The sequence below is a fragment of the Microcebus murinus genome, chromosome 6 (genome assembly GCF_040939455.1).
Source record: "Microcebus murinus isolate Inina chromosome 6, M.murinus_Inina_mat1.0, whole genome shotgun sequence".
Lineage (NCBI taxonomy): Eukaryota > Metazoa > Chordata > Mammalia > Primates > Cheirogaleidae > Microcebus > Microcebus murinus.
Genome location: NC_134109.1, coordinates 79,814,263 through 79,838,733, shown reverse-complemented (window position 1 = coordinate 79,838,733; position 24,471 = coordinate 79,814,263). Strand labels below are relative to the sequence as shown.

Below are 24,471 nucleotides of genomic sequence, written 5' to 3'. Positions count from 1 at the left end.
TCCTTTTCTAAATCAATACAATTTCTCAAATTTATTTTTTTCTTAAAGAAGTACTTCTATCTCTGTCAAAAGGGAGGCGAGGAAAGGTCCTCCCTCCCTTGTAAACACTGAAATACAGATCTGGGAAACCAAGATCAACACACACAAAAAGTGCATTTTACAAAATATCAACTAAAATATATTTTACATGGATTATGTTTCCATTGAAATTCTACCAGCTGCATTTTCAGGTTCGAAAAAATATTTCCACATCTAAGAGATTTCAAAAGCATTTAAATTCTGGGCGGCAGCCCCTACCTCCTGGGAGGAGGGGCCTTGATCTCCACTCCTGCTGGGTGAGGCTGGGCTCCTTGGCAGCAAGGGCCCAGCACCCTGGGAATGAGCAGGCTCCAAGGCTGGCTCTCCAGAGCCCCTGCTGCCACTCTACCAACCTCTCTTAATGACCACCCCGTCTTCCCACATAGACACCTTCCCCCAAACAGCTTATTCAATACAAGGAGACCCAGGTCCCTTCCCTTTGGGGTTTGGGACCAGGCTTCCCAAGCATAAATTCACCTCTGAAGCCTCCAGGCTGCACCCAAGCCTAATGACCAATCAGGAGCAAGTCATCTTCTAAGGGACAGGGCAGGGCATGGGGGTTGGCAGGGGAGAGTTCAGGATTCATGTCCACCTCCCTCCACAGCCCCTGCCTGACTGTCCTCCTCCAGTGCCACCTCCTCAGCCTGCTGGGTCTGTCTCCCCCTGCTGCCCTTTTTGGCTCCTGCCCCTGGGGATATGCCCTTGTGGAAGTGCTCAGCTAGCAGGTTCCCAGTGCCAGGCCCCAGCCACAGTGCACTCCACTCCCTCTACGCACCATGCTCCTCTTTGGTACAAATAGGAAATAACCAGGCTGCTCCAGCCCCCTCACAAAGAGTCCCAAGGCCAGGGCCTAGTCCAGGCAAGGACAACAGGGGGCTGAGCCTCTTAATCTACTCTGGGGAGCAGCATGAGGTGAGAACAGGGCCTCTGGGCAACAGGAACAAACTGAAAATGCAGGTCCTTAGCTCCTAGAGTGAGTGGCTGCAGCTCAGCAGGTCTGTGGACTGATACAGTGTTGATTCTCGATGGGATGTAAATTAGTGCAATCTACAAAAGACTAGGTAAGGGGTGGCAGGGCAAGGGGGGCCACAGCACTCCTTTGGTTTGATTTCAGGTGGGTGTGGCTTGAAGAGTCATGTGTGAAGTTCTGCAAGAGGTTTCCTGGAACCTCCAAGAGTAAGGCAAGAGGAAAAATCTTCAACAAATCAGGTAGCAATTTTCCTTGTCCCCTGCCCCCCACCCTCTCCCAGCACCCATCTGCCCTCCCAGACGTGACAAACCCTAAGTTGATCAGTTTACTTTCTGGGAAGCCAGGCCTGCTGGGTGGCCCTCTCCGGGAGGTGGACAGGACACTGACTCCCATGAGTGGGCCACACCTGTAACTGTCAGGGCCGGGTCGGCTTGTCCCAGCACCAGTGGCTACTGCAGGGGCAAAGGAGGAAAGCCAGAGAAAGGCCTCGAGTCCAGGAAGAGGAAGTCTATGCTCTGGAAGCCAGACTCTGGCTCTCTATGCCTCAAAGGAACAAGCTCAGAGCTGTGCTAGAATCTGGGAGAGCCTGGTCCCAGGCTGAGGGGAAGCAGCGGGTCACAGTGGGTGAGGTAAAGCTGGCTCCCATTCCCCCTTGGAGGGCTTGGGGGAGGCTCCAGAGGGCCTGTTGGGCCTGGTTCCTGAAGGATCTTGCCCCTCCTTCTACCCCCTCCCCTCCAAGGGCCCCACGTCCCTCAGGCTTGGCCCAGCCTTGGGGAAGACTGCTTCTTTGAGTCTCCACCCAGGGGACCGCAGACAGGTACCCCGGGCCAAGCTGAGGGATCTGATGCTTTTCTTATACACCGGCCTCCCCTTCCCTCCCATAGGGCCCAGAACCCGCAGGGGCCCCTGACCTTCCCACCCCCAAGGGAACCACAGGGCAGCAACCACAGGCTCCTGTGGCCCCTTAACCAAGTGCTGTGCTTCAAGCAGTGCCCCTGCCCCAAGCCCCACCTGCCCGTGGGGAGCCCCAGTGTGGGCATGAGGAGGCTACTGAGGGTTCTTGAGGATGCGGCCATGGCGGAAGTCATACACATGGCGGCAAAGGAACACCAGCTCCGGGTCCGTGTCCTCCGGCACTGTGCGGTGTGGTGGGGTGGAGTAGTCTGCCGAAGGGGGCACCAGTGCTGTCTTCCGGCTGGGGAGGCCCTCACCTCGGCGCTTGGCCATGGCACAGAATCTGCAGTGACACACCATTCGTTGTCTTTACCCCAGCCACCTCTGCAGTAAGACCAATTCCCTCCCTGTCCTGCCCAGAGAGCTGGGATACACCCCCTGCCCTCCAAGGGGTAGTGCTGCCTCCACCCTGTCACTGTCATAGGGGCTATGCCCACTCTGCCAACCGCCAGTCCCTCTTCTCTGTCACTGAGGAACACACCCGCCAAGGCCTCCCTCCAATTACCTGCCAATTCTCCCAGCTTTTCTCCAAGAGCAGTACTGTCACCCCCCAATTCTGCTCCAACCATTCTACCTGAGTGGGGCAACAATTTTTCCTTTCTTCTAAAAAAATCAGATGGTGGAGGCAGGCCATAAAGAAGAAAGTTCTGGGAGATTAGGCCCAGTGAGATCAGGCCCAGAGCAGAATGAGATCTCCTCGGGGAATCCCAGGTAGCCCCCAAACAGCCCTGGGGAAACTGAGGGCAAAGGCCAGCCAGAGTGCAGGGTAGACGCACCTGCAGTACTCAGCGAAGGTCAGCACATAGCACTTCTCTTCAATGCAGGCCACACTGTTCTGGTCCTGATGCCGCGATGCAAAGACTTCATTCTGCAAAGGCTCAAGGGGAGGCAGGTGGAGTTTGGTTACCAGGGCTGGAAAGCACCTAACTCCTGGAGTGAGGCAGACATCAACCCCTCTGCTTCAACTGCTGACCTGAGATGACTTCAGCTAGTGACCCCAGAAAGCCAGGGAGCTTCCCTGGAAATTCAGCCTAAGTATAGACACCTCACCTGCCACGCTCCCAGGCATTCCCCTTACATATCTCCTAGGTCCTGTCCTTCTCAGGAGTAGCCTCCTGACTGTCACTGACCTCCTGAGCCCCTACCCCTGCCCAGGGGAGCAGAGGGGAATTGGTCCCTATCTTCCCAGTTAGATGAAAAGTCCCTACAAGGGGGAACGAAATAAAATGTGAGCCCGGATCACACCCAGATGCAGCTACCTCTCTCAGTACATGGCTTAATGCAGAGCCTAGGGTGTGAGGAGTCTTTTCTCCCCCTCTCATCATGCAGACACCCTCAAACAGGGCCAGGTGTACAGCTCCGCCTCACCTCTCTTCTTCTCCCAGTCTGGCACCCCCTGCCCTCAGGGGTTCCCTTTTTAAGACAAAAGCTTAATGCCCCAGTTTCCCTTTGAAACATGAACTGGGGCAATGTCAGAAAAAAAAGCTAAACTCTAGGCCCTTCCGTAAGTTCTCTGGAGTCCAAGGTGACAAACCCAGGGACTTGACTTCCCTTGGCTGCCCTCCCCATACCACCACCCCTCCCTCTGCCACCCCGGCCCTATCTGCCAGGCAGCTCACCTCGTGCATGCTGGGACTGCGACCTCCCTGTAAGTGCTCAGGTCTGTAATACCACAGGAGGCTCATCATCAGCTCTCCTGAGGGGACAACAGAAGTGGTCATGGTTTGAGCTGGCAAATCCAAGTTACTCAGACAGGCAGACAGGCTGGCCGCCTGCCCTGGAGGCTCATCCAACCTGAATGCCTGGGCCAATCCTGCAGGCTCCGTCCACCCACGTCCCCTGCCCCAGGCCAAGCATTCGGTGGCCTGGAATGCTGTTAGGCATGGAGGGAGAAGGGGGAGAAGGCACTGACAGGTGAGGTGGGGGGACAGGTGTCCAGGCCCTACTAGCTGGAAAAGTTAGTGAGCCGATCCAACCCAGGCCACAAGGTTGTCCGCAGCCCTCGGCAGCAGAAAGACCCCAGCTGAGCGGAGGCATGCTCTGTGCCAGGAACATGCGGAGACTTGTGCCAAGTCAAACTCCAGGCAGGGACTTTTCTGGGGCCTATAGTCCTGCCAAAGGCAGCTGCCCCTTGGGTCCCCAGTCAGAAGGAGAGGTACCTGACTCAGGGTTCTCCCAGAGGGCAGAGATCTTGGCCACATAAGGTGTGGATGTCTTTCGCGGGCCTGACTTGAGGAGAACAGTGTCCCGGACTCGGATTGTCTCTCCGTGTCGCTCTACCGCCTGGTAGCTCTTTCGGATGGCTGGTTCCGGCTCATCCTAGGCAAGAAACCAATGATACAAAAAGGCTCCCAGGGCCATACTCAGAATGAGGATAGAGGGAGGGAGGGAAGGACGTCGTCTCTATGACCTCCTCAGGGTAGTCAAACCACTAAGCATGCCTGCATGCTGGACTCTTCTCCTTGAGCCTGGCTTTCAGGGACAGGATGGGGTGAGGGATTCCCATGGTTGGAGAAAGGACGGGAGATCGGAACAGGGGTGGGAAAGTGGCCCGAAGCTTCTGCAGCTGAGCTCTGACCACCACACCCTGCAGCTGACCCTCCCACTCCAACCCCCCAGTACTGGATAAGTGCTCAAGCTTCCTACTGGGACAGTCTGGGTCTGAACCCTTAAACCACCATCATAAGTGGCATAGCTTTGGGCAAGTTATTTAATCTACGGCTAAGCCTCGCTTCCCCATCTGTAAAATGGGGATAATTATAGGAACATGACATACCACAGAGGCTAGGGTAGGGAGAAGATTAAAGGGGATGATGCATGCAAAGTGCTTAGCTCAGTTCTGGCATCTAAGAGGTGCTCGATCAATTGCAGCTGACCCTCTTTCATCATCCCAGTCTCTCTATCACTCATTTTCTCTGCATATCCCAACTTTCCCTATACAAACTCATCCAAAAACCTTCATGAAAGTCCTGCACTTCACGATCCAGGATGGAAGGACAATGAGCAGGCACGAAAGAGGAAGACACTCAGATGGCTGCCACAAGTCAGTCACAGATATGGCAGCCACCAGCTGTGACTGTGTGTCCCCTGTCCTCCCCAGGCATCCAGTAGGATCAGTAGGGGGTGGGGAGCAGGCCGGGCCAACATGACTGGCTCCTGGGGCACAAGTGAACTGGAGCCTTGTCACCTCTCAGAGTAGCCAGAGAGCCAGGGGCTCCTGAGACCCACCCTCCCTGCAGGTCCCATGTCTCCACTGCCACCCTCCCTGTCCCCAACAGCTAAGAGCTGGCACTCACCAAGACATACACGGCCTTCTCACAGGCAGCCCCAACGGGCACCCAACCGTTAGTGCGGCGACGGCGGCGGCGGCGAGGGCGTGGGCGCTGGACACGTGGCTGCTTGGGGTGGCTGGGCCTGCGGGCAGCCTTGCTCCTTGCAGTGTGCCTGCAGCCGGCGCCCGTGCGCAGACCTGACTTGGACCCGCTGGGAGGCTTGGCGCTCTGAGGGCACGCGCGGGCTACTGTTTGAGGCTCTGAGGTGGGTGTCTGAAGATGGGGGACAGGCTCTGCTGCAGGTGGCACGCTGGGTACAGGGCATCCCAAGAGGGGGTGGGCGGGTGAGGCAGGGTGTCCAGCTTCTGGGAGAGGAAATTCCAGCTGGCCTAGGGACCTGCAGCCTTCTAGGAAAGGAGAGGGTGGGTCAGGACAGGACAAGCAGTAACTTCCTCAACCACCTGCTTTCAGAGCCTGCTCCTGTCTTAATTCTAAGTGTGTACTCCAAGGCCACTGAGGTGGCATATGGGATCAGAAGCTTCATGGTGGATTGTCAGAGTGATTATCCAAGGAGTGGGGCAGTTCCTAACCTTGGAGATTGGCCAACAGACATTTCTACCTCCCCCTCTACCCTTCAAGAAAGACAGGTACTAGCACTCTGGGAGGCCAAGGCAGGAGGATTGCTCAAGGTCAGGAGTTCAAAACCAGCCTGCGCAAGAGCGAGACCCCGTCTCTACTATAAATAGAAAGAAATTAATTGGCCAACTAATATATATGTAAAAAATTAGCCGGGCATGGTGGCGCACGCCTCTACTCGGGAGGCTGAGGCAGCAGGATTGCTCGAGCCCGGGAGTTTGAGGTTGCTGTGAGCTAGGCTGACGCCACGGCACTCACTCTCGCTGGGCAACAAAGTGAGACTCTGTCTCAAAAAAAAAAAAAAAAAAGAAAAAAAAAAAAGAAAGAAAGACAGGTAGTGGAAACATCTTTAGCTCTGATGTAAACTTCTCTCAGGCTTCCATAGTGCGCAGTAGGGTTTCTGGAGTCAGACAGCCTGGAACCTGCCACTTCCTAGCTGTGTGACCTCAGGCAAGTCACTTTGCCCTTCAGTGCAACATAAATAGTAGTTAAAATACCACACATGTTCAGAACTGGCTGTTTTTCTTACAAACATAACTCATTTCATCCTTACGACAACCCTTTGAGGTAGGTACCACTACCCCACTTTACAGTTAAGGAAGCTGAGACAGAGCAGTTACAGACTTGTGTCCCGCAGTCGTGTGGCTAAGGAAGTGGGGAAGAACATTTCACTCCAGGCTGTCCGGCTCTAGAGTCTGTGCTCAATTACATGCCAAGCAGCCTCCCATACGTAAAGCACTTAGAACAGTCACTGGCACATGGTGTTTACTGGTGTCATTATTAGGCCGAGGGGGTTAGGGTCTGGACTTGAGGAGTGGTATAAAGGAGAAGGAAAAGCCCAAGAAAAAACTTGTCTCATTTCTTAGAGTTCTAACTCACGCAGAAACCTGAAACAACCAGTCTGTCCTGAGCCAACTGGTCTATAAAGTTGTTTTATAGACCCCTGTAAGAGAGGTGGGGGAGCGGAGAGCTCTGGGAAGGCCCAGCCCTCATCTCCCCAGCAACAGGGCAGAACTGCTGGCCAGGGTCACTCTGGTCATCTCATTTCCACCCATGAGCTGGGGAGGGGTCCTGGACAGGCAGTTGAGAATAGCCCTAGCCAGTCTAGGGGAAGAGAAATGACTCTGGGGCTGTCCTGTTAGCTGGAACAAGAGCTTCTTAGGTGTCTGGGTCTTGCTAGGAAGGCAAACACCAAGGCTATGGGCCCTGACAACCATCCCATCCGTGCCAGTGAACTTGGCCTGTCTGTTCTCAGGGTCTGCCCACATCTAGCAAGGTGATGCTAAGTCTGGGTACCTCTTCTCTTTCAAGGCCTGTAGAGCCAGGACAAAGCTACCCTACTGCTTGCCTCCCAAGCCTGGTACCCATCACCCTTCCCATGAATGCTGAACTCTGCCTGAATGGAGATGGTACTGGCTTCTGGAAAGTAAGAAATTCTAGCTTTCCTCGAGGAGGGCAGAAGGAGTACAAGAACAACTTGGCAAAAGCCCTCATTTTAATACCTAACTTGCTACTAAGAGTCTAAGAATGAATGGGTATCCCGATGAGAAGGGACGGGAGGCCCTCCTGTGCCCTCCACCATCACAATGCTATCCTCATGCCAGGCCAAGAAATCTCCCTAACAGACTGCGCAAAGCCCTATTAAGAACTAAATATGGGGCTCCCTTCCTGGGAATGTTTCTAGGCTTGAGGTAGATTAGGGGAGTTCTACCTTCTCAAAGCCCCCTACATTCCAGATAGCAGCTAGATCCTCAGGGGGTCTCCTGCCCAGAACCACAGCCCACCCTCCCAGCACGCCACATCTTAGAGACTTCTGATATCCCACTCCCAGGAAGGCTTACCTGCTGCAAAAGGCATTTTGTAGGGGCAGCCACCACAGGTAGTTCCAACGTGGGTGAGGGACAGGGGCAACACTCCACATATGCTGTAGCCATTCACTCCAGTGTCCTCGCTAGAGCAGTAGCGAGAGGAGCCCCAGGGAGGGTGCTGGAAAGGGGTGCCTGAGGGCACTGAGCTCGGGGCCAGGAGGAGCCCCTCGTTAGGTGCACCTATTGGGGACAGCTTGCCCTCCGGGAGCATGGGGCAGGGGGAGTAGCCCCCACACTGCAGCCCGTCTTGGCCACAGTACAGGTAAAAGTTGCCTGCAGGGAGCTCAGGCCTCACGCACAGGCCACTGTAGTCGGCAGGGTTGCCAGGCATCGGCAGGGGGGACAGCTGAGGTGTGGGGAAAGAAGGCTGATGTAGTTCCTGCTTGGGGGCAGGTGACTCCTCGCCTGGGCGCCCAGGCTCTGGCTTCAGAGCTGCTTGCCCACCCATCAGTAGGGGCAGGTGGGGGCGCAGCCGCAAGGGGCTCTCGAGGGCCTTGCTCAGCGGCTGGTAAGGTGGCTGGCCAGATGACCCACGAGATGTGGCAGATGGCCATGGCTCATCAGGGCGCCCTTGCCAGCCAGGTGGCCCTGCAGCCTCCCCAGAGCCAGTCCCCTGCCGGGCCTTGAGATAGTTCTTGCTATTCACTTTGGCCCACTTTGGCCTCAAGGCCTTGGGTGCCAGGGGCTCAGTGGAGCGCCCATCTGCTTCTGCATGGGCACGAGGCGGCCGCAGGGGTAGCTCCCGCTCCTGGCTCAGCTTCAGGAAGGCAGCTGCATTCAGGCTAGCCAGTCTCTTGGGAGCTGGGTCTCCATCTCGGCGTGCACCTTCATCCGGTGCTGTCTCTGGGGACAGGTCCCGACTTCCTCCTCCGAGGTCCGCCAGCCGGGGCCGCTTCTTGGAGTTAGACCAGCCCCCAGTGGCCCGGTCGCGGTCCCGGCTGCGATGGGGGTCTCCCCCTCGACTGCGGCGGGCGCCTGCCAGGCTGCTGGTGTCCTCCCGCTCCAGCAGCAGGTTGTTGACGGCCTCAGCATTGAGGGAAGCAAGGCGCCGCTTGCGGGGCTGGGGGAGACCAGGGTCCTCGCTGGATGGGGTTGGGCTGGGGGGCTTAGGCAGGTCAGGGGGCAGCTCATCAGCCTCATCTGCACTCTGGGGACCAGCCACATTCTCTAGGCGGGTCAGCAGCACTTTGCAGGCCTTGGGCTTCTCGGGAACCAATGGACGCTTACGCAGTGGGTAGTTCTTGCGGCGCCCTGCAAGGTGCCCCGGGCTTTCAGGCACGCCTGGCTCCACACCCTCAGCCCCTTGCTCCATGTTGCTGTCTTCCATCTGCAGGGGCTCTCGGCGGCCAGTGGGGCCTGAACTCAGCATGGGAAGGGACTTCCTCCGAGTGTGTGTCATGGAGTACTTCCAACCTGCAGGGCAGAAGGCAGGTAATGAGAGGAGCCCCTTCCTGCCTGCTTTCTCTCCCACTGCAGCACCACCCAGCCCCACCTGCAGGAACTCTGGCCTAACCCTACCCCATCTCCAATTTGGATTTTCCCAGGACTCCCCTTTCAGAATGTGATGGGCCAGTGGAATCAGGCTACCACCATCTGTGCAAGGACCAGTTCCTTCTTTCTCCTTTGAGCCCATGGTCTCTCTGAACCAAGCCCCTGGAGAGCCTAGGCACAATGCAGACCCCAGAGTCAGGGGACACAAGCTTGTGGCAAAGCTCTATATCCTACTAGGCACTCATCACAGGACAGGGGGAGTCTCTGAAGATGCTGAGCCAGGATCGGGGAGTGGGTGGCAGGAGCCCATCTATTCCTTCAAAGTATTACCAGAGTATCACCAACCTCCTCCCCCAACACGGGGCTTCTGAGATTGGCCACAAAAGGATAAGGAGATGGACATCGAGGAACTGAGATGAGGAACCTGCCTGCTGGGCCGGAAAGGGGCAAAATCTGGCTTCTGAGGACTGCCTACCTGGCACACAAAGCAGGACAGCCATAACCTGGGTCTTGCTGGGAAAGCCCTGTCCCTATAAAGGGTCTTGCTTTGAGGAGCTCATGCACAGGGAGATCTCAGGCAGCCCTAGGAGCCAGGCCCACTTTAGTTCAAATGCCAGGAAGGGTAGCCCAAACAGTGCCAGTACCTGGGGAAAAGGTGTCAGGAAGACTGGGGTCAGCATATTCCTGGGGGTGGAAGAAACCCAGGGACTGCACACTGGACCCCGCAATACAGATTTAAACCCCTGTCAGCCACATAGAGTTGGGAAAAGAAAGTAACAAAGAGAAGAATTAACACAGGTGACAAACGGGCTGCCCTGTTCCTTAGTTCTCCCTCTTGGCAGGCACAATGCCAAGTAGAGGGCAGGGTCAAGGGAGGTGGGGAGAGCCTCAGGAACCCCGGAGCCCAGACAGAAAACACCCATGACCAAGCATCATCCCCTAACTTTACTTGGCTTGGCAAAAGCCCCCCAGCATCCACCTGTGCACTGGGAGCCGGCAAGGCCAAGGCAATGAAGAACTGGGAGGGATGGGGGAGGCAGAGACTACTGAGGCTCAGAGACTGCTGAGCTGTTTCCTACCTACTCCTCAATCCAAAGCACAGGAGCAGCCAAGTAAGGTGCCAGACAAGGCTCTGCCCCTCACCAGGCACCCCTGTGACCCCTCCCCACCCAGCAGGCCCAGGCTTTTCAGCTTAATTTCCCTACTGCTATTGTTATTCACACTTACTCCACAGAGGAGCTTCAAGCAGTCCCTGCTGGGCCAGAATTTAACCCTGAAAGTCCCAAGCCCGAGGGCTCCTAGGGATCCCTGAGTCCTTCCCAGCTAGCTCCTGTGGCCTTTGGCCTAGTGCCTGGGATCACTGGACATGCTCTCTCCAGAGACATGCCACATTAGTCGAGAAGGAATACTCAGGAAACCAGGCGGAGGGGAGTGTGAGCAGCTCTCAGCCCTGAGACAGGACTCGGAAAACTGGAAAGGAGAGGCAGTGTGCCAGGCTTTGCTCTGGCCACGTGCAGGGGGACCTGCCACTGCCCAGAGACCCAGCCCCAGGCAAGACAGAGTCACAGAAGGCAAATCCATTCATTCCTGAAGCACAGACGGAGAGCTCCGAAAAAATCCCAGGCATCTGCTAGGCTCCATAAGACTGTTCCTGCTTCTAATCAGGGTGACCACCCGTCCCCTGTCTGCTCAGCATGCTTAGTGCCAATGCCTCCTTTTACTCTCAAAAGCATCCCATTGGCTTATAACCCACAGGCCCTTTGCCCAAACCCAGGACTCCCCTGTGCTGGGGGTGGAGGCGCAAGCAGAAAAGCAGCAGAGGCACATCTGTACTTCCTAGGAAAGCCCAGCCCGGCCCTCCCTCACTCCCTAGGGGCCTGGAGATGAGAATGAGTGGACAGACCATGCAGCTGGGCAGGGGCTGAAGCCCCTCAACAGGCCCCAAGTTACCAGAGGGGCTGGGCCTACAAATGGCCAGGGGCCAAGGCTGAGATCACCTGGGCTTGTGGCCTTTGAGGACAAGGACACCAAGTACAGAGCAAGGAGGGGGTGGATAGGAAAGAGAGAGTACAGGGAGGTTCTTTCAGGCCTGGCTAGTAGAAGCTTTCATAGCAGGGGAAAACCACTCCCCCACAGCCTGCTGGGGGACTGGCTGCAAGGGCGGATGGTCCCTGGGTCCTGGGACACCTGCCCCATTCAGAGTCACCCCCTCAACACACAAAGGTCTCAAGCAGAGAGAGGTGGGAAGGAGAGTCAATGCCTTGAGACACACCTTCTGCGTTCAAGAGCCTGTCCCCAGAACCTGAGGGTTTGTTCCCTGTAGACTATCTTGCTCTTTAACCTCCCATTCAGCTTTCCAGTCCCTTAGGGACATCCACTGCCTCCCGAGGGGTGGGCACAGATCCTGGGAAGCCTCTGAATCACAGGGTGCGAGTCACATTTCCAAATCAAGCTTAAGAGCCTCCTGCTAACCTCCCTTGAATCTGCCAAATCCCGTCACCCGCTAAAAACACCCAAGGCCATCAAAAGCACATTGCAAAACAACTCTTAGCTTTCCTGTGGTGCCTCAGGCGGCTGCGAAGTCATTCAGCCACTTGGAATCCCAAGGAGGGGATGGGGTCTCTGGCACAGCAATCTGGGGAGAGCATGTGTGAGTCATGCTTTAAAGCCAGAGTGAGGAGCTGGCTGCAGCTTTTCCCTCGGGTGGGGCTGGGTGGAGGGGCTCCCAGCCTGCCAGGGCCCCTCTAACCCGCAGGGGGTGGCCCAGCTGGGTTGGTTGGGAAAAGGAGATCCCAGGAGAGCAAGCTTGGCTCCCCTTCTTGCCCTGCCAATCCTCCGGCTGTTCCTCCCATTTATGTACTAGCTTACCCAGGAACTTTCCACCACTGCCAGGGGACAACATGCACTGGGTTAGCTCAGCACTGCCGCTCTTCTCCGGGAAGCTGTTTCTAGGAGGGACCCCCCCACCCCGGGGGGATACATTACCTCTCACCTAGACTGTGTAAAGCAAGCTCTCACTAAAGAAAACCAGTCTAACTGTCCCCAGTGACACAGCTGCCTTGAAGGATAGTGGCTGGCCGACAAACCCCTAGGCCAAAGATCAGAGATCCACAGGCTGAATCCCAAAATCCTCACAAGTGTACTCTAAAAACAGCAAGCAGGCCATCTCTGCCTCTCCGGTGCATCAGGGTGTCAAAATCGAGGGGGAGATCAGGCCCCAATGAAGTGTCATGGTGGGGTCTGGGCCTCATTGCTGCTCAAGCCTGCCCAGGGCTGGGAGAAGTCATCTCCACGGAGGCAGAAAGGAGAGATGTCCTGTCTCTTGCCCTCGAGCGGCAGCAGCACCAGGTGAGCAGAGCACACCTGAGGTGCTGTGTGCCCGGCTCCCGGCTCAAGCAAGGCAGGGCCAGAGGCCCAGAGGAGCATAGGTTGCTGGCACCACTGAGGGGAAATCAGGGGCGTGGGGGGCTGCAAAGGCAGGTCAGAGCCCAGAACACTCCCACAAGCAGAGGCTGCCCTGGGGCAGGAAGAGGGCCTCAGGCCTGGCCACTGCTCTGCCCTCACTGACCTGTTCCGGGCTACACCCCGCACACCATCCTCAGGGTTTCGGGTCGCAGGGCCCTGTCCCACTGCCCTTCCTGAATCCTGTCTTACCAACTGCACTTTAAATTTGGCTTTTCAGGCATTTCTGATTCATTTTTATTGGGAGGGAAGTATTGGGGGCGAGAGGGGGTGTCTCAGATAAGGGCAGACCAGTGGTCACCTGGATGAGGGCTGGGAGGTGTGCTGCCCCAAACCACCTCCCCATAACTGCAGCTGAACCCACACAACTGGAACTGAGTTAAGCACTGTCCTCCTCCTCTACATTCTCTTGGAATAACCTCTCCCCGCCATGACAGGAGTAAGACTTGTCATGAGCACTAAGTTTCCTGAATCTTTTATCAGAGAAGAAAAGTGGCAAGAGCACAAAGGCAGACTCCCTTGCATTTAAACGTAGTTGTTGTTACTTTGTGGAGAGATACAGAAGGTGAAGCTGCTGCAGTCCTTCCGGTAAAGCCAGGTAAAGACAGGACTGGTATCTCCTGAATCTCTCGAAGAGCTGGTAAAGTAGAAAGAACTCAAGCTTTGAGTCAGGCAGACCTGGATTTAAATGCCAGCTGTGCCCCTCATGAGCAACTTATTTAACTTCTGTAAACTTCAGACTCCTCATCTAAAATGGATATACCAAAGGAACCATACGTAAGAGTGGTGGTGAAGTGCTGTCACTGTGCAGGAGCCTAGCAGAGTGCAGGAACCGGGCAGGCCAATGTCCCTCCCTTCCTCCAGACCTGGCAGAGGAGCTCAGCCTTGGCCTGGCAATTCCCCACAGCAGGAGCCCAGACTGCTTCCTCCTACCGCTGCAAACCCAGCCTATGCCCGAACCCCACTTCTATTCCACTGAGAACACCGAAGTGTCCACCCCAAGGAAAGATGACAATAATCACAAGGCTTCTTCTCCCTTGCAGGACTGAGTGAGGGGTGAACTGTAGGGGGCTCGGTTTACAACAGAGGAAGAAGGCAGGGGCAGGAAGTGTATCCCAACAGACCCTGAACACCAGCTCTGTGCTGTAGGAAGACTCTAAGGTGAAAGGAGAGCTGCTCAGATTCTAAGGGCAGAGCTAGACCCCAGGGATGGGGCCAGAGGGTGTCTGTTCTGCCTGTTCCCGCCATCGGACTGAGGCTTCAGTGCAGCAGCCACACAGAGCAGAAGCCTCAGCTCTGTGGCAAGAAGTTCCAACCCTGGTGCCACGCTGAAGACAGGCAACCCCACCGCCTTGGTGTCCCGTCAGCCTCACTTGCTACAGGCACTCAATTCATGCTGCAGCAAAGCTGGGAGCCTAAAACACCTGCGCAGAAAGCATGATGCACCACCTAAGGTAACTGGCCTAACTCATCTGGACACAGGCTTGTTTTTAGATTGCCCTCAGGTCTGGTGGCCATCTAAGGAGCCAAGAGAGCCCCCTGGAGGCAATGACCTTACCTACGGCCTGTGAAGCCACCTGTCCCTCACACTGCACACTGGAGGTTCCTGGGAGACCAGAGAGGCAGGAGGAATCGTGCAGGAAAGGTTCACACTCAGCCCATGCAGGCAGGGCTCAGTGCATCAGCCAGCCCAGCCCTGCAGCCAGGTCCCACCTATGGCTACTCCTGTCCACTGGCCATCCCAGCAAAAGACAGACATACAGGCCTGGGACTGCACCCAAGGGTCCAGAGTCTCTGCTTACTTCCAGCTCGCGAGCCAAAGTCAGACATCCCATCTCCTCTAACTGTAAAGGAACTTAAATCCCAGTGGAGAGGGAGGGGAGTTTTAAACTATAAAGTGGCCTCCTCCATTTTATATTAGAAAGGCAACTAAGTACAGGCCTATAGTAACAGTAGAGTTGGTAGAATCTCACATAGTTAGAAACTGCCAACACCCTAGACTTGAGGCAAGGCCCTTCCTACAGATAGAGGCTGAGGGTGAGAGACAAGACGACACACCCTTTGGATTTAAAAGCTGCTCTAAAACACACAGATCCCTGAGCAAGGACAGTGGGCAGAGAGCATGGTATTTTAAGCAATACCAGTGTTCTGCTTTAAGAAACTCTAACCTGACAAATTAGAAGGTAATCACGTGCAATACAAAACTAGTCCTTAGAGGCTTTCTTTAAAGGTACACGTCCCTACTCCAGGGATCTGCCCTCCCCGGCTTCTTTCCGGCGCACAGCTCCCGTGTGCAGGGGCAGACGTGCATCCACAGGTGCTGGCCCCGCTAAGCCAGAGGACCTGCTGCTCACTCTCAGGCACACACGCCTCTGCTGACCTTTGCCCATTCAGCCAACATTTGCTGGCCCCCTGCCATGGCCCCACACAGCAGAGGTGAGACCCATGCAGGGCTGGAAGCCACTTCATGCCACTGCTAATCCTAACTGGGCTCCGTCAACGGCTTGAACGCTCAGCCTCGGTTTCCTTGTCTCCACAGCAAGTTGTTGTAAGGATCAGTTTAATAAATATGTGTGTGTGAAGTACCTAGCAGAGTGCCTGGAATACAGCAGGTGCTCAATATAAGCTCATTAAAAAAAAAAAAAAAAACACTTGTATTTAAAGACAGGGTCTCACTTTGCTGCCCAGGCTGGAGGGCAGTGGCACAATTATAGCACACTACGCCCTCAAATTCCTGGGCTCAAGCAATCCTCCCACCTGGGCCTCCTTAGTAGCTGGGGCTGCAGGTGCACACCACCACACCCAGCACACGCTCATTCTTTTTCCCTTTCCCCTACATGTATGTACCAGGCTAAGTACTGGGGGAAAAAATGCAAAAGAGTAAGAAACTGGAGCACAGACTGGTAGGAAGACAATGTGACAAGGGCTAGGATGGATGCTATGATGCTCAGAGTTTGGCTGCGAGATCCCCTAAAGGCAGCTTCTCAAAGGGCACATCTAAGCCAAGCCTTCATTCCAACACTTACTGAGAGCCTACTTCATGCTAGGTGTGCTTTGGGAATGAAAGCCCAGTAGGGAGTGCACAGCACTCTGAGAAATACGTTTCATAAATGTTTGGATGCAAGAAGGGGTGACAGACAAAGGCTGAAGTCTTAAAAAGCAGGAGACAAATTCAACTTTCCAAGACTCACCCCTCTCGGCTTCATGTTGGATTACTCCAGGCTGGGGGAACCCGAGCTCTAGGCTAAGGCTCCCTCAGACCCTCCTACACATATGCCACATTACCCAGGTTGGGCCAGGACCCATTTGCTCCGAGCAGTTAATCACATGGGGGAAATAAAACAGAACAAACAGGATATGGGGTGCCTCAAAGCTCAGCAACAGGCCCTCAGCAGAATCAGGGGGAATCCTCATGTTACTGATGCACCATTCTTCAAAAAAACAAGCCAGCAACTCACTAACCTGCTCTGAGCACCTGCCCAAGAAGGGCAAAGGATGTGTGTTGGACACCCCAGGAACCAACAACTTAAATTCCTAAGATGGCTTACTTTTCAGAAGAAACTAACCAGGCAGGCCAAAATGGAGCTCTGCTCCCAGCCTCCCCAACACTCCACTAGCAGAATCACGAGGCAGACCCTACAAGAGCTGGGGACACCCTACTCAAATCTCTCTTATGTAACTAAGTACCTAGTGCCACTGTCAACAGGATGCAAGCTCCATGGGCAAAGGGGTGCATCTCCCCCACCCACAGGACTTAAGAGCTTGTTGAATAAACAAAGATGTGGCTGCCCATCTGCCCCACCCCATATAACATTTCTAGACCAATAGTACCACTTGGAGCCCATGATAAGAGCCCTCTGACCCCCAAACTCTCCCCTCCCCCATCCCCAGAAGTCCACTGCGCCTCTTCAATCCAACCCACAGTTCAATGGGGTTACTCTAGGAAACCTCTTATATTTACACAGCATAACCCTCCTCCATTACCATCCTCTTTCTCTTCTCTCCCAAATTGCCCAGCTACCTCAGGAAAATATTCTACTTGTTATCCCCAAACCATTAAGCAAGTGAGTGTAGTACCGGGCACACTTGTATCAAGACAAAACATGCCGCAGATATTAAGGTGCAGTCAGCAGCAAAGAACCAGAGGTAGCAATATCAGCCCCAAGCCCCCTAAGGGTGCAGGGAAGGGAATTTCCGATTTGGTGAAGAGGCTTCTATTGGAACAGGATGGCCAATGTCTGTCACACACTCACTATGCACCTGCACCCCCCTAAGCATGCCACATTCACTATCTCTTTTATCCTCACAACAGCCCTACAAGGTAGTTGTCATCATCTCATCCTTGGGAGGAGAAACAGGTACAGAGAGTTAAAAGTTGCCACAATCCTGCTGGGAGCGAGAGCAGAGGCAGGCATCCGGCAACCATCCCAAAGCCCTCACGCTGCCTCTGTCTAGGGCCTCACAGGACAGCTGCTGGGTCACAGACCAACCAACATGTAGGGTAACTTACACATTTGCCTGAGCCCACGAGTTTGAGGGTGCAGGGAGCTACAATGTCTCTACTGCACGCCAGCCTGATAACATGCACGTTCAATTTCATTTTTCTGTATTGTCTGAATTATTGGCATTACAACCCATTATTAGTTTTTCCTGATTTTTCACCACAAAGGAACTGAAGATGCACTCCAATTAAATGGGATCTGTGGGCTGGCCAGGGAATATAATTTTAAAAATCATTTCTGCACTTTTGAAACTAACACATTTACATTCTAGAAAAGGGTGCTGGCTTCAAAGATATGTTGTCCTGACCTCACAGTAAATCCAGAAAAAGGTAAACTTTCCTCATGTGTCTGTCCACATCTCTTGCCTCAGATGAAATCCCCTTCCTCCAGCCCAGACTGCAATCACACTCTAACAGTCACCTTAATATATGGAGACATTAACTGCCCCTTGGCTACCTCTCTTTGGGCCAAAAAATCCAAATCCTTTCAATTTTCTCTGAAGATCATCTTACAGCCAATCATTTTTAGAATTCCTTTCTACATTCTGTCCAAACTGTCTAAGTCTCTCCAGGAACAAGGTAGGAGACACCTTCACGACTAAGGAGGACCCTGCTGGTTCTGACTACAGTGGAAACGTGGACGCCATCCTTTCTTCTGGCATACCTGTCAGGATCTCCTGGCATCAGGTCGCACCCTAATAATACCTTTTCCATGATTTCTACAAAGGCCTTCTAAAAACCAGTAAATTCACCTCTAAACTAATCACATGAGAATGTAATTAACAAACTGAATGATCCCCAAACATTTTGTACAGGTAGGAGAAGGGTGGTAAGTGTGGGCTACCCCTCTCCTCTATAGGCAAGAAACTGAAAAAGCCGCAAGGATGGAGGCTAGGAATCCCAAAAAGGCTCTGCAGATGGAATGAAAGTGGGAGTGGTCAGCACCACTCCAGGTGAGATGGCTGGGGTCATGAGAAAGGCAGAAAGACAGGTCCCATCTCCTTACCTAAGGAGAGGGGGTCAAAGCATCTCTCCTCTCCAAACCCAGTGGAAAAGGAACTGATACAAGAAAAATACTGAGACCCAAGTTCCTGCCTGGCATTGATACTGTTAACCAAGAAAATTCACTGTCGTTTTTCTATGCAGGTAACTTGGTCAGGGTACTCGGAAATAAGTTCCCAACTCAAATCAGCGAGGCTGAGAGACAAATCCATTTTTTACCCCTGGTGGACTGGGCCTGCAGAAGATCTCAAACACAATGCTATTTTTTGTGTGAGTGCGACAAACACTGAGTCAGGTGAACAACCATCCTTGTGGGTGTTTCCCACTGGGAAAAATAGAATCTGATGATTTCCCTGTCTTCCCCACCCCCTGACCGAGGACACAACACAAAGTCCTGGGCATAACTAAGCCCTGGGCATGACTGAGCCCTAGGACCTGCTCCCTAAACCCACAGTACTCTGGTCCCCAGCTTTCAGAACAAGCCATCGAGGGCATGACACCAACATTCCCATTGGCTGGGCGGAGGGTGCTCTCAGATCGCCTGCAGCCTTGCTGCTGCTACTCTTCCTCCTCCTCCCTTTTAGCCATTTTACTGCTCATTAGTGGCACTACCAGGAGGTGGGCAGGGGAAACATAAAGAAGCTGAAATTCAAACCAGTCCATTTTATACCAGTTAGGTGCCGCCCATAAAACCAGGCAGGATTTCATCATCAAGGACCTCCCTGTCCCCTGTCCTGGGGAGGTCTAGGCAGCCCGAGGGCTCCAGAGCTGCAGAATCTTGGGACTGCAGACTTCAGGAGCCTGTGCTTCTAATCACCATGAGCTGTCGACTACGCACTGTCCTTCCCAACTTTGCAGGGCTAACAGGCACTTCCAGCCATGAGCTGGCCATCAAGTCAAGGCTGGGGAAACCTGCAAAGCGGGGGCCCTGGGGCTGCCCTCAGAACTGAAGCACACTCTCCTTGTCCCTCCAAAGTTCCCAGCACAATGGCAAGTTCACAAAGGAAGTGAGCCTTGCCAGACTGTGCTAGCAAATTCCCATAAATACTTGGGCTGGGGTAGTACTGCTTATGTAAAATGCTTCCCCATTGAGAGATGCTGCTTTATTTACATTCTTCACAACCCATTCATAAAAAGGAGGCCCTTTAATGTCGGGGCTGTTCGTATAATGCTCCATAAACTCGGCAGCTTCGGCTGGCAGCCTTAGTTCAACACAGGCTACTTCTCAACTCCAGAGACTTTTTTCCTTAAGTTTTTTTTTTTTCTCCTTAATGACTCACCTTGCGACAGGGCGCTGAGGCCAGATGTTGCCGGAGCAAGGCCAAGAGGAATAAGAACAGATAAAATGAAAACACACAAGTCCTCCTGGATGCTGGGACAGAGAAGTGGGGAGGAATGAAAATAATTTTGAAAATCCCCACAAAACTCCATTTTGAAGTACATATGCTAGGAGGCTGAATTCCTTCCATGTTTACTGAAACTTCCTTTATGGATGTCAAATGCTCCCCACCTTATACCTCCAAACACCAGAGAAGGTGTAGACGGGATTTTATTTTTTTTAACCCGAAAGGAAAAGATAGAAGAGGGCTCTTTCTGGTTTTTAATTTGCATTTCAGGTGAATAAATAAACAGAAATTTTCTCTGTTTCCTTAATAGAAGTGTTCGAGGGGCTGCTGGCTCCACGAGGGGCACAATTTGCTTAAGGTGAAGAAACTCAGGCAATCCCCAGAAAGAAAGGACCACGTTCTAGAACACACAGCAAAAACAGCTTAAGCAGCTGAGGAGAGCCCAGGATATGCATTCTGAGGTAGCTTTTCTCCTGCTACAGTAGAAGGAGGAGAGAAGTAGTAGGGATTTTTTTTTTAATTGACGGGGGAGCGGTCTGCATTGCCATGGCAACTGTGAGGGGTGGCCTTCCAGCTTGGAAGGGAAATGCTGGTCCATTAATCATCAAACTGGGGCACAAAAGGGAGGTTTGGGGGAAAGGGGATGGATGCAGAATATATTTTTTCACTGTCTCGCCTAAACCGGTCACCAGTCCTCTTTCCATTTCCCCCATGATCCAGGGTTGATGGGGAACAAAAACCGAAGTCTGAGAGAGCTGGGATTGTAGCTTTCCTTTCTGATGGGTCCAGTGTGGGGCTGACTGTGCCTCTCACATCAGTGATGCCCCCATAAATACCTCTTCCAAAAACAGCCCCAAAAGTCCCATCCATGGGCCAGACCCAGGAGTATTTTTCTTTTCTGTTCTAAGAATTGTGTTTTCTCCCTCATTTACACTCGGATTGAGAAGAGATAAAACATATGGATTCATTTAGCACGGACAACAAGGAAAACTGCATGAGAGCAGCAAAGCTGGGTAGAGAGAACGGTCTGGTGAGGTAGGAGGAAAACAGGATTACAGCCCTTTTCCAATTCATGTCTATATGGTATCATGTGAGCGATCCACAGGACAGATTCCTCACCAGCATAAATATCAGAAACAGCAGCTCAATGTCCCATGCTAGAGCACCCCAAACATGCCCTATCTTTGTGCCTTTGACAGAAAAGGTTGGAAACCCTCAAGTACTTCACACTGAGCTTTTCTGGGGAAGCTAAAGGGAAGGTTTCCCCTCTGTTCCTGCCCAACTCAGCAGCCAACTGCATTTATTCATTCAACAAAAACAACGTGAACAGCTCTATCCGAGGAATCTTGGAATATTCTCACTCGCTTTTTCACTCACACACACACAAAGGTTTAACACTCTCATACTCTCCCTGTCCTTAAGAAACTTCCAACATACAAAACCACTCAAGAAGATGTCATGTTAGAAAATCCAGAGGCAGATGAATGCGCTGGCCTGGAGTGGCCTGAGCAACAGCGAGACTAAGGACAAGTGGGACTCAAGTGGGAGAAGAGGAAGGGAGGGAGTGGCAGGAGCAAAGATGCGGGAGATAAATGTGCATGGCATGGCCAGGGAACAGCCTGAGGGGACACTGTATAGGGTCAGGCTGCAGGAAAAGGGGTGCCATTGCAAGTTTGTGGGGAGGGGAGTCACCTGGGGAAGGGGAGCTTTAGTAAGAACATTCTGGTAGCTGTGTACAGACTGGATCAGAAGGGCCAGGAGGGAAGCAGGAGGGAAATGGAGGCTGTGACAACACAGGCCTGACATGGGGACAGAGGGCAACAGAAAGGAAGAAAAGGAGGTGTCAAAAAGAAACAACCTAATCACCAACTAAATGCCCCAGAGCAGACCCTCCTAAACACCAGATCTGACTGGCATGAGTTATTTTGACAACTCTTCTTCATATTCCAGTAGCTAGACCAGGTCACCTCCTTCTGACTGTCACCAAAGAAACTGTACAGCCCCACAGAAGGCACAAAGGCCTTGAGATTCTTCATTCTCTGGATTTTAGACATGCAATTAAACTCTCTCAGAACAAACTTTTGTCTCCAGTGTGAGGTAATATCTCCCTTTCCCACAAGGTTCAACTCCACCTGGACTGGGGTCTAGACCCTTCTGGGGAGGGTGTTGGGGGTGACCATGAATAAACTCCATGCCCATTCTACTCCTCTGGCATGGCAGGCAGGCAGCTTTGGGGGGGGGGGGAGATTACAACCAATCACAGCTGAAAGCAGCTCCTAACCAGCCCTCCCCAAGATGGGACTCCAACCCAGATTCTCAGCAAAAATCCACATTCTAAACAGCCTGAGTTCCCATGTCTTTGTGATCCCAACTCTTCCTTTAGGTGTGGTGTCCACATGAGGGGGAACAGGGAGTTGAGTGAGTTTTTCCAAACAGGTAAACACATCCAGCTTAGAGCTGGTGGCTGGTGGGGTTGGAGGGACTCACAGCTTATGCCAGTGGTTCCTAAGTGTCCTCCAGCTGGCCAAGGGCAGTGGTGCCCCTCCAAGACAAGTGGTCCCTCTGAGGCCTTTTCTCCTTTTTTATGGAAGGCATGGAGTGAAGAAGGTGGGGAGGAAAGTCTCAGGTGGCACAAAGGAAAAAGGCTGGAAACCTTTTTATTTAATCATTAAATTCCTGCCTGGATTTTTAAACTCAGCTTCTCATTTCCCTATGTGGGTACCTCCTTGGCTAAGGAAAAGTGCTGAAAGCAGTTGTGGAGGGATTACAGGAGCACATTTGGGGGGTGTCTCCTAGTTCCAATCCAACTAGTGTTCTGCACTCTTAGAACTGTCTATAATGGAGACTAGATGGTTCCAGGTGGGGTGAAACCTTTGCCCGCAGGCAGACTCTGCTTGCTGAAAACCCCTCATTCCTGGCAAGCTCTAAAGCGGCTCACGGGGAGAGTCGCCTTGATGTGTCCAGAACCCTGCCACCACCAGCCAGGACGCACTGTGCGCACACCCCCACCCCTGCCCCTCGGCCCTGGCCGAGTCGACCCCACTCTTCCCACAGCAGCGAGGCGATCAGCGGCTGGAGCGGTGAACCAGTGCCGCAGCTCCTCCCGGCGGGCGCCCCGGCCCCCGCAGTCGCAGGGGCAGAGTCCGGCCCGGTCACCCGCCCCTCGGGGTGGGTGCCTCGGACCCGCTCCCCTCCCCGACGCCACCACCTGCGCCCGCTCGGGCGCCGCCTTTGTCCGCCGCCTTCACAGCCGAGCGGGCCCCTCGGGCCCGACCTGACCCGGCCCCCAGTCCTAGAGAAGCAGCGGCGGAGTGGGCAAGGCAGGACCAGGCCGGACCGCGAGCACGGGGTCCCGCTGTCACTTAGAGGCGGTCTGACAACTTCGATTCCCCCCGCCCCACCTCGGACTCGGCCGCCGCCCCGCACGGTCCCCGCCGGGCCTCCCTCGGCCCACACTCGCTTTTCGAACCGGTCCCCTTCCGTCTTCGGCGCCTCCCTTCCTCCCAGCCCGATCGGGTCGGGTCTACACTGCCCCGTGCCCCGGCGCGGCCCCCATCTCCTGCCCCCCATCCAGCGATAACCGGTCAGCTCTCAGCGCGGGAGGGCGCCCCCCACCTAGAGCGGGCGATCCCGCGGCGCCGCCCCCGGCCGCGGCCCCTAGCCTCGGGGACCGCGATGGGGGAGGGGGCGCGGCGGGGGCCTCGCCGCCCGCGCACTCGGAGGCGAGCCGGCTCCGCGGCGGCGAGGAAACGACCGGCGTCCTCCCGCCCTCCGCAGCCCGGGACGCCCGCGCCGCCGCCGCCCGGCCAAGCTGCCACCCTGCGGCCGCCACCCACCCCGCCCCCGGCCTGCAAGGCGGGCGGCCCCCGGGGGCTGTCACCTCGAGGCGCGCGGCGGTCCCCGATGGCGGGACCGTGGCGCCGGACCCAAGGGAGGGAGGCGGCGCGAGGGGGCGGGCGGCTGCACCTGCTTCGCGTAGTCCGTCCGTCCGTCCCCTCCCGGGCTGGCGGGGGCGGCGACGCGGCGCGCTTGGTGGGGCGCGCTGACGGGCGGCCGGTCCTCTCCCCCTTTGCTTGTCTGCCTACCTCGCTCGCTCCCGCCTGCCCGCTCGCCCCTTCCCCCTCCTCGACCCCAGCCCTTAGCTCACCGGAACGGGCGGCGCGGACGGCGCGGCTCAGGGCGCCCGCAGGCCCCGGCCGGGCTGGAATCCGGCGGCTGGAACCCCCCGGGGGCGCTCAATTCCCGGGCTCCACGCTGCTGCGTCAGCGCCTCCTCCTGGGGGCCGGGGCCGGGCGGGCGGAGCGGGGGCCGCGGCCGGGCGGGGCCGTCGGGGGGGCGGGCGCGCCTGGCCGGGGCGGGCGGACGGCTGGGGCCGGACGGGCGGGGCAGGCAGCCGGACGGGCGGGCGGCGGGGGCCGGGCTCCGGGATCCGCTACGCCGCTCGCGGTTCCCCCACAAACTCCCCGAGAGCGGAGCCTCCGCCGCCCTCCTTCCTGCTTCCTCGTCCCCAGCCAATCAGCGGCGCACCCCTCGGCCAGCTCCGCCAATCAGACGCCCCGCCCTGCGCTGGCCCCGCCAGCCAATCCGGCCCTCGGCTCCCCCTCCCGGTCTCCGACCAATCAGAACCGTGGGTCGGTCGTCCCAACGCAGGGGGCAGCACGAGGCGGCCGGGGGAGGCGGTGCGGGGAGTGGTGGGGACTGGGGGGAGGGGTACGGTGCCAAGGGTGGTGGCGGGGGGATGATTCTCTTTGCCGGCTTCTTGGATTTTCTCTTCGTCTCCAGAGCCTGAGCCCGTATCCCATGGTGACCCGACCCTGGAGCCCCAATCCCCCAGCCGCTGCCCCCCTGGAGAAATCTTATCTCGCCCCCGCCCTGACCGTCACCCCTTTGC

General features: G+C 55.1%; 1 protein-coding gene across 2 annotated transcripts; it reads right to left on the bottom strand.

Annotated features, from left to right (window-relative positions):
• BAHD1 (bromo adjacent homology domain containing 1) lies at positions 1–24,087 on the bottom strand. Of its 2 annotated transcripts, none has more exons than XM_012766422.2 (7): positions 23,728–24,087; positions 7,752–9,191; positions 5,299–5,681; positions 4,162–4,321; positions 3,622–3,698; positions 2,779–2,879; positions 1–2,285 (listed from the first exon to the last, which is right to left on the bottom strand). In XM_012766422.2, the coding sequence occupies exons 2-7, from the start codon at positions 9,175–9,177 to the stop codon at positions 2,096–2,098; spliced, it is 2,337 nt and encodes a 778-aa protein (XP_012621876.1). In that variant the 5' UTR covers positions 9,178–9,191; positions 23,728–24,087; the 3' UTR covers positions 1–2,095. The 2 variants fall into 2 exon arrangements, with proteins under 2 accessions (XP_012621876.1, XP_012621875.1); XM_012766421.2 differs by having other exon boundaries at positions 2,779–2,870.
• Between the last annotated feature and the right edge of the window lie 384 nt (positions 24,088–24,471).

Coding starts and splice junctions, on each gene's coding strand:
- BAHD1 (XM_012766422.2), bottom strand. CDS start 9,177: ATGACACACACTCGGAGGAAGTCCCTTCCCATGCTGAGTTCAGGCCCC. Junction 4,322..5,298: donor AGAAGGCCGTGTATGTCTTG/GTGAGTGCCAGC, acceptor TTTCTTGCCTAG/GATGAGCCGGAACCAGCCAT. Junction 2,880..3,621: donor GCAGTCCCAGCATGCACGAG/GTGAGCTGCCTG, acceptor CCTCCCCTTGAG/CCTTTGCAGAATGAAGTCTT.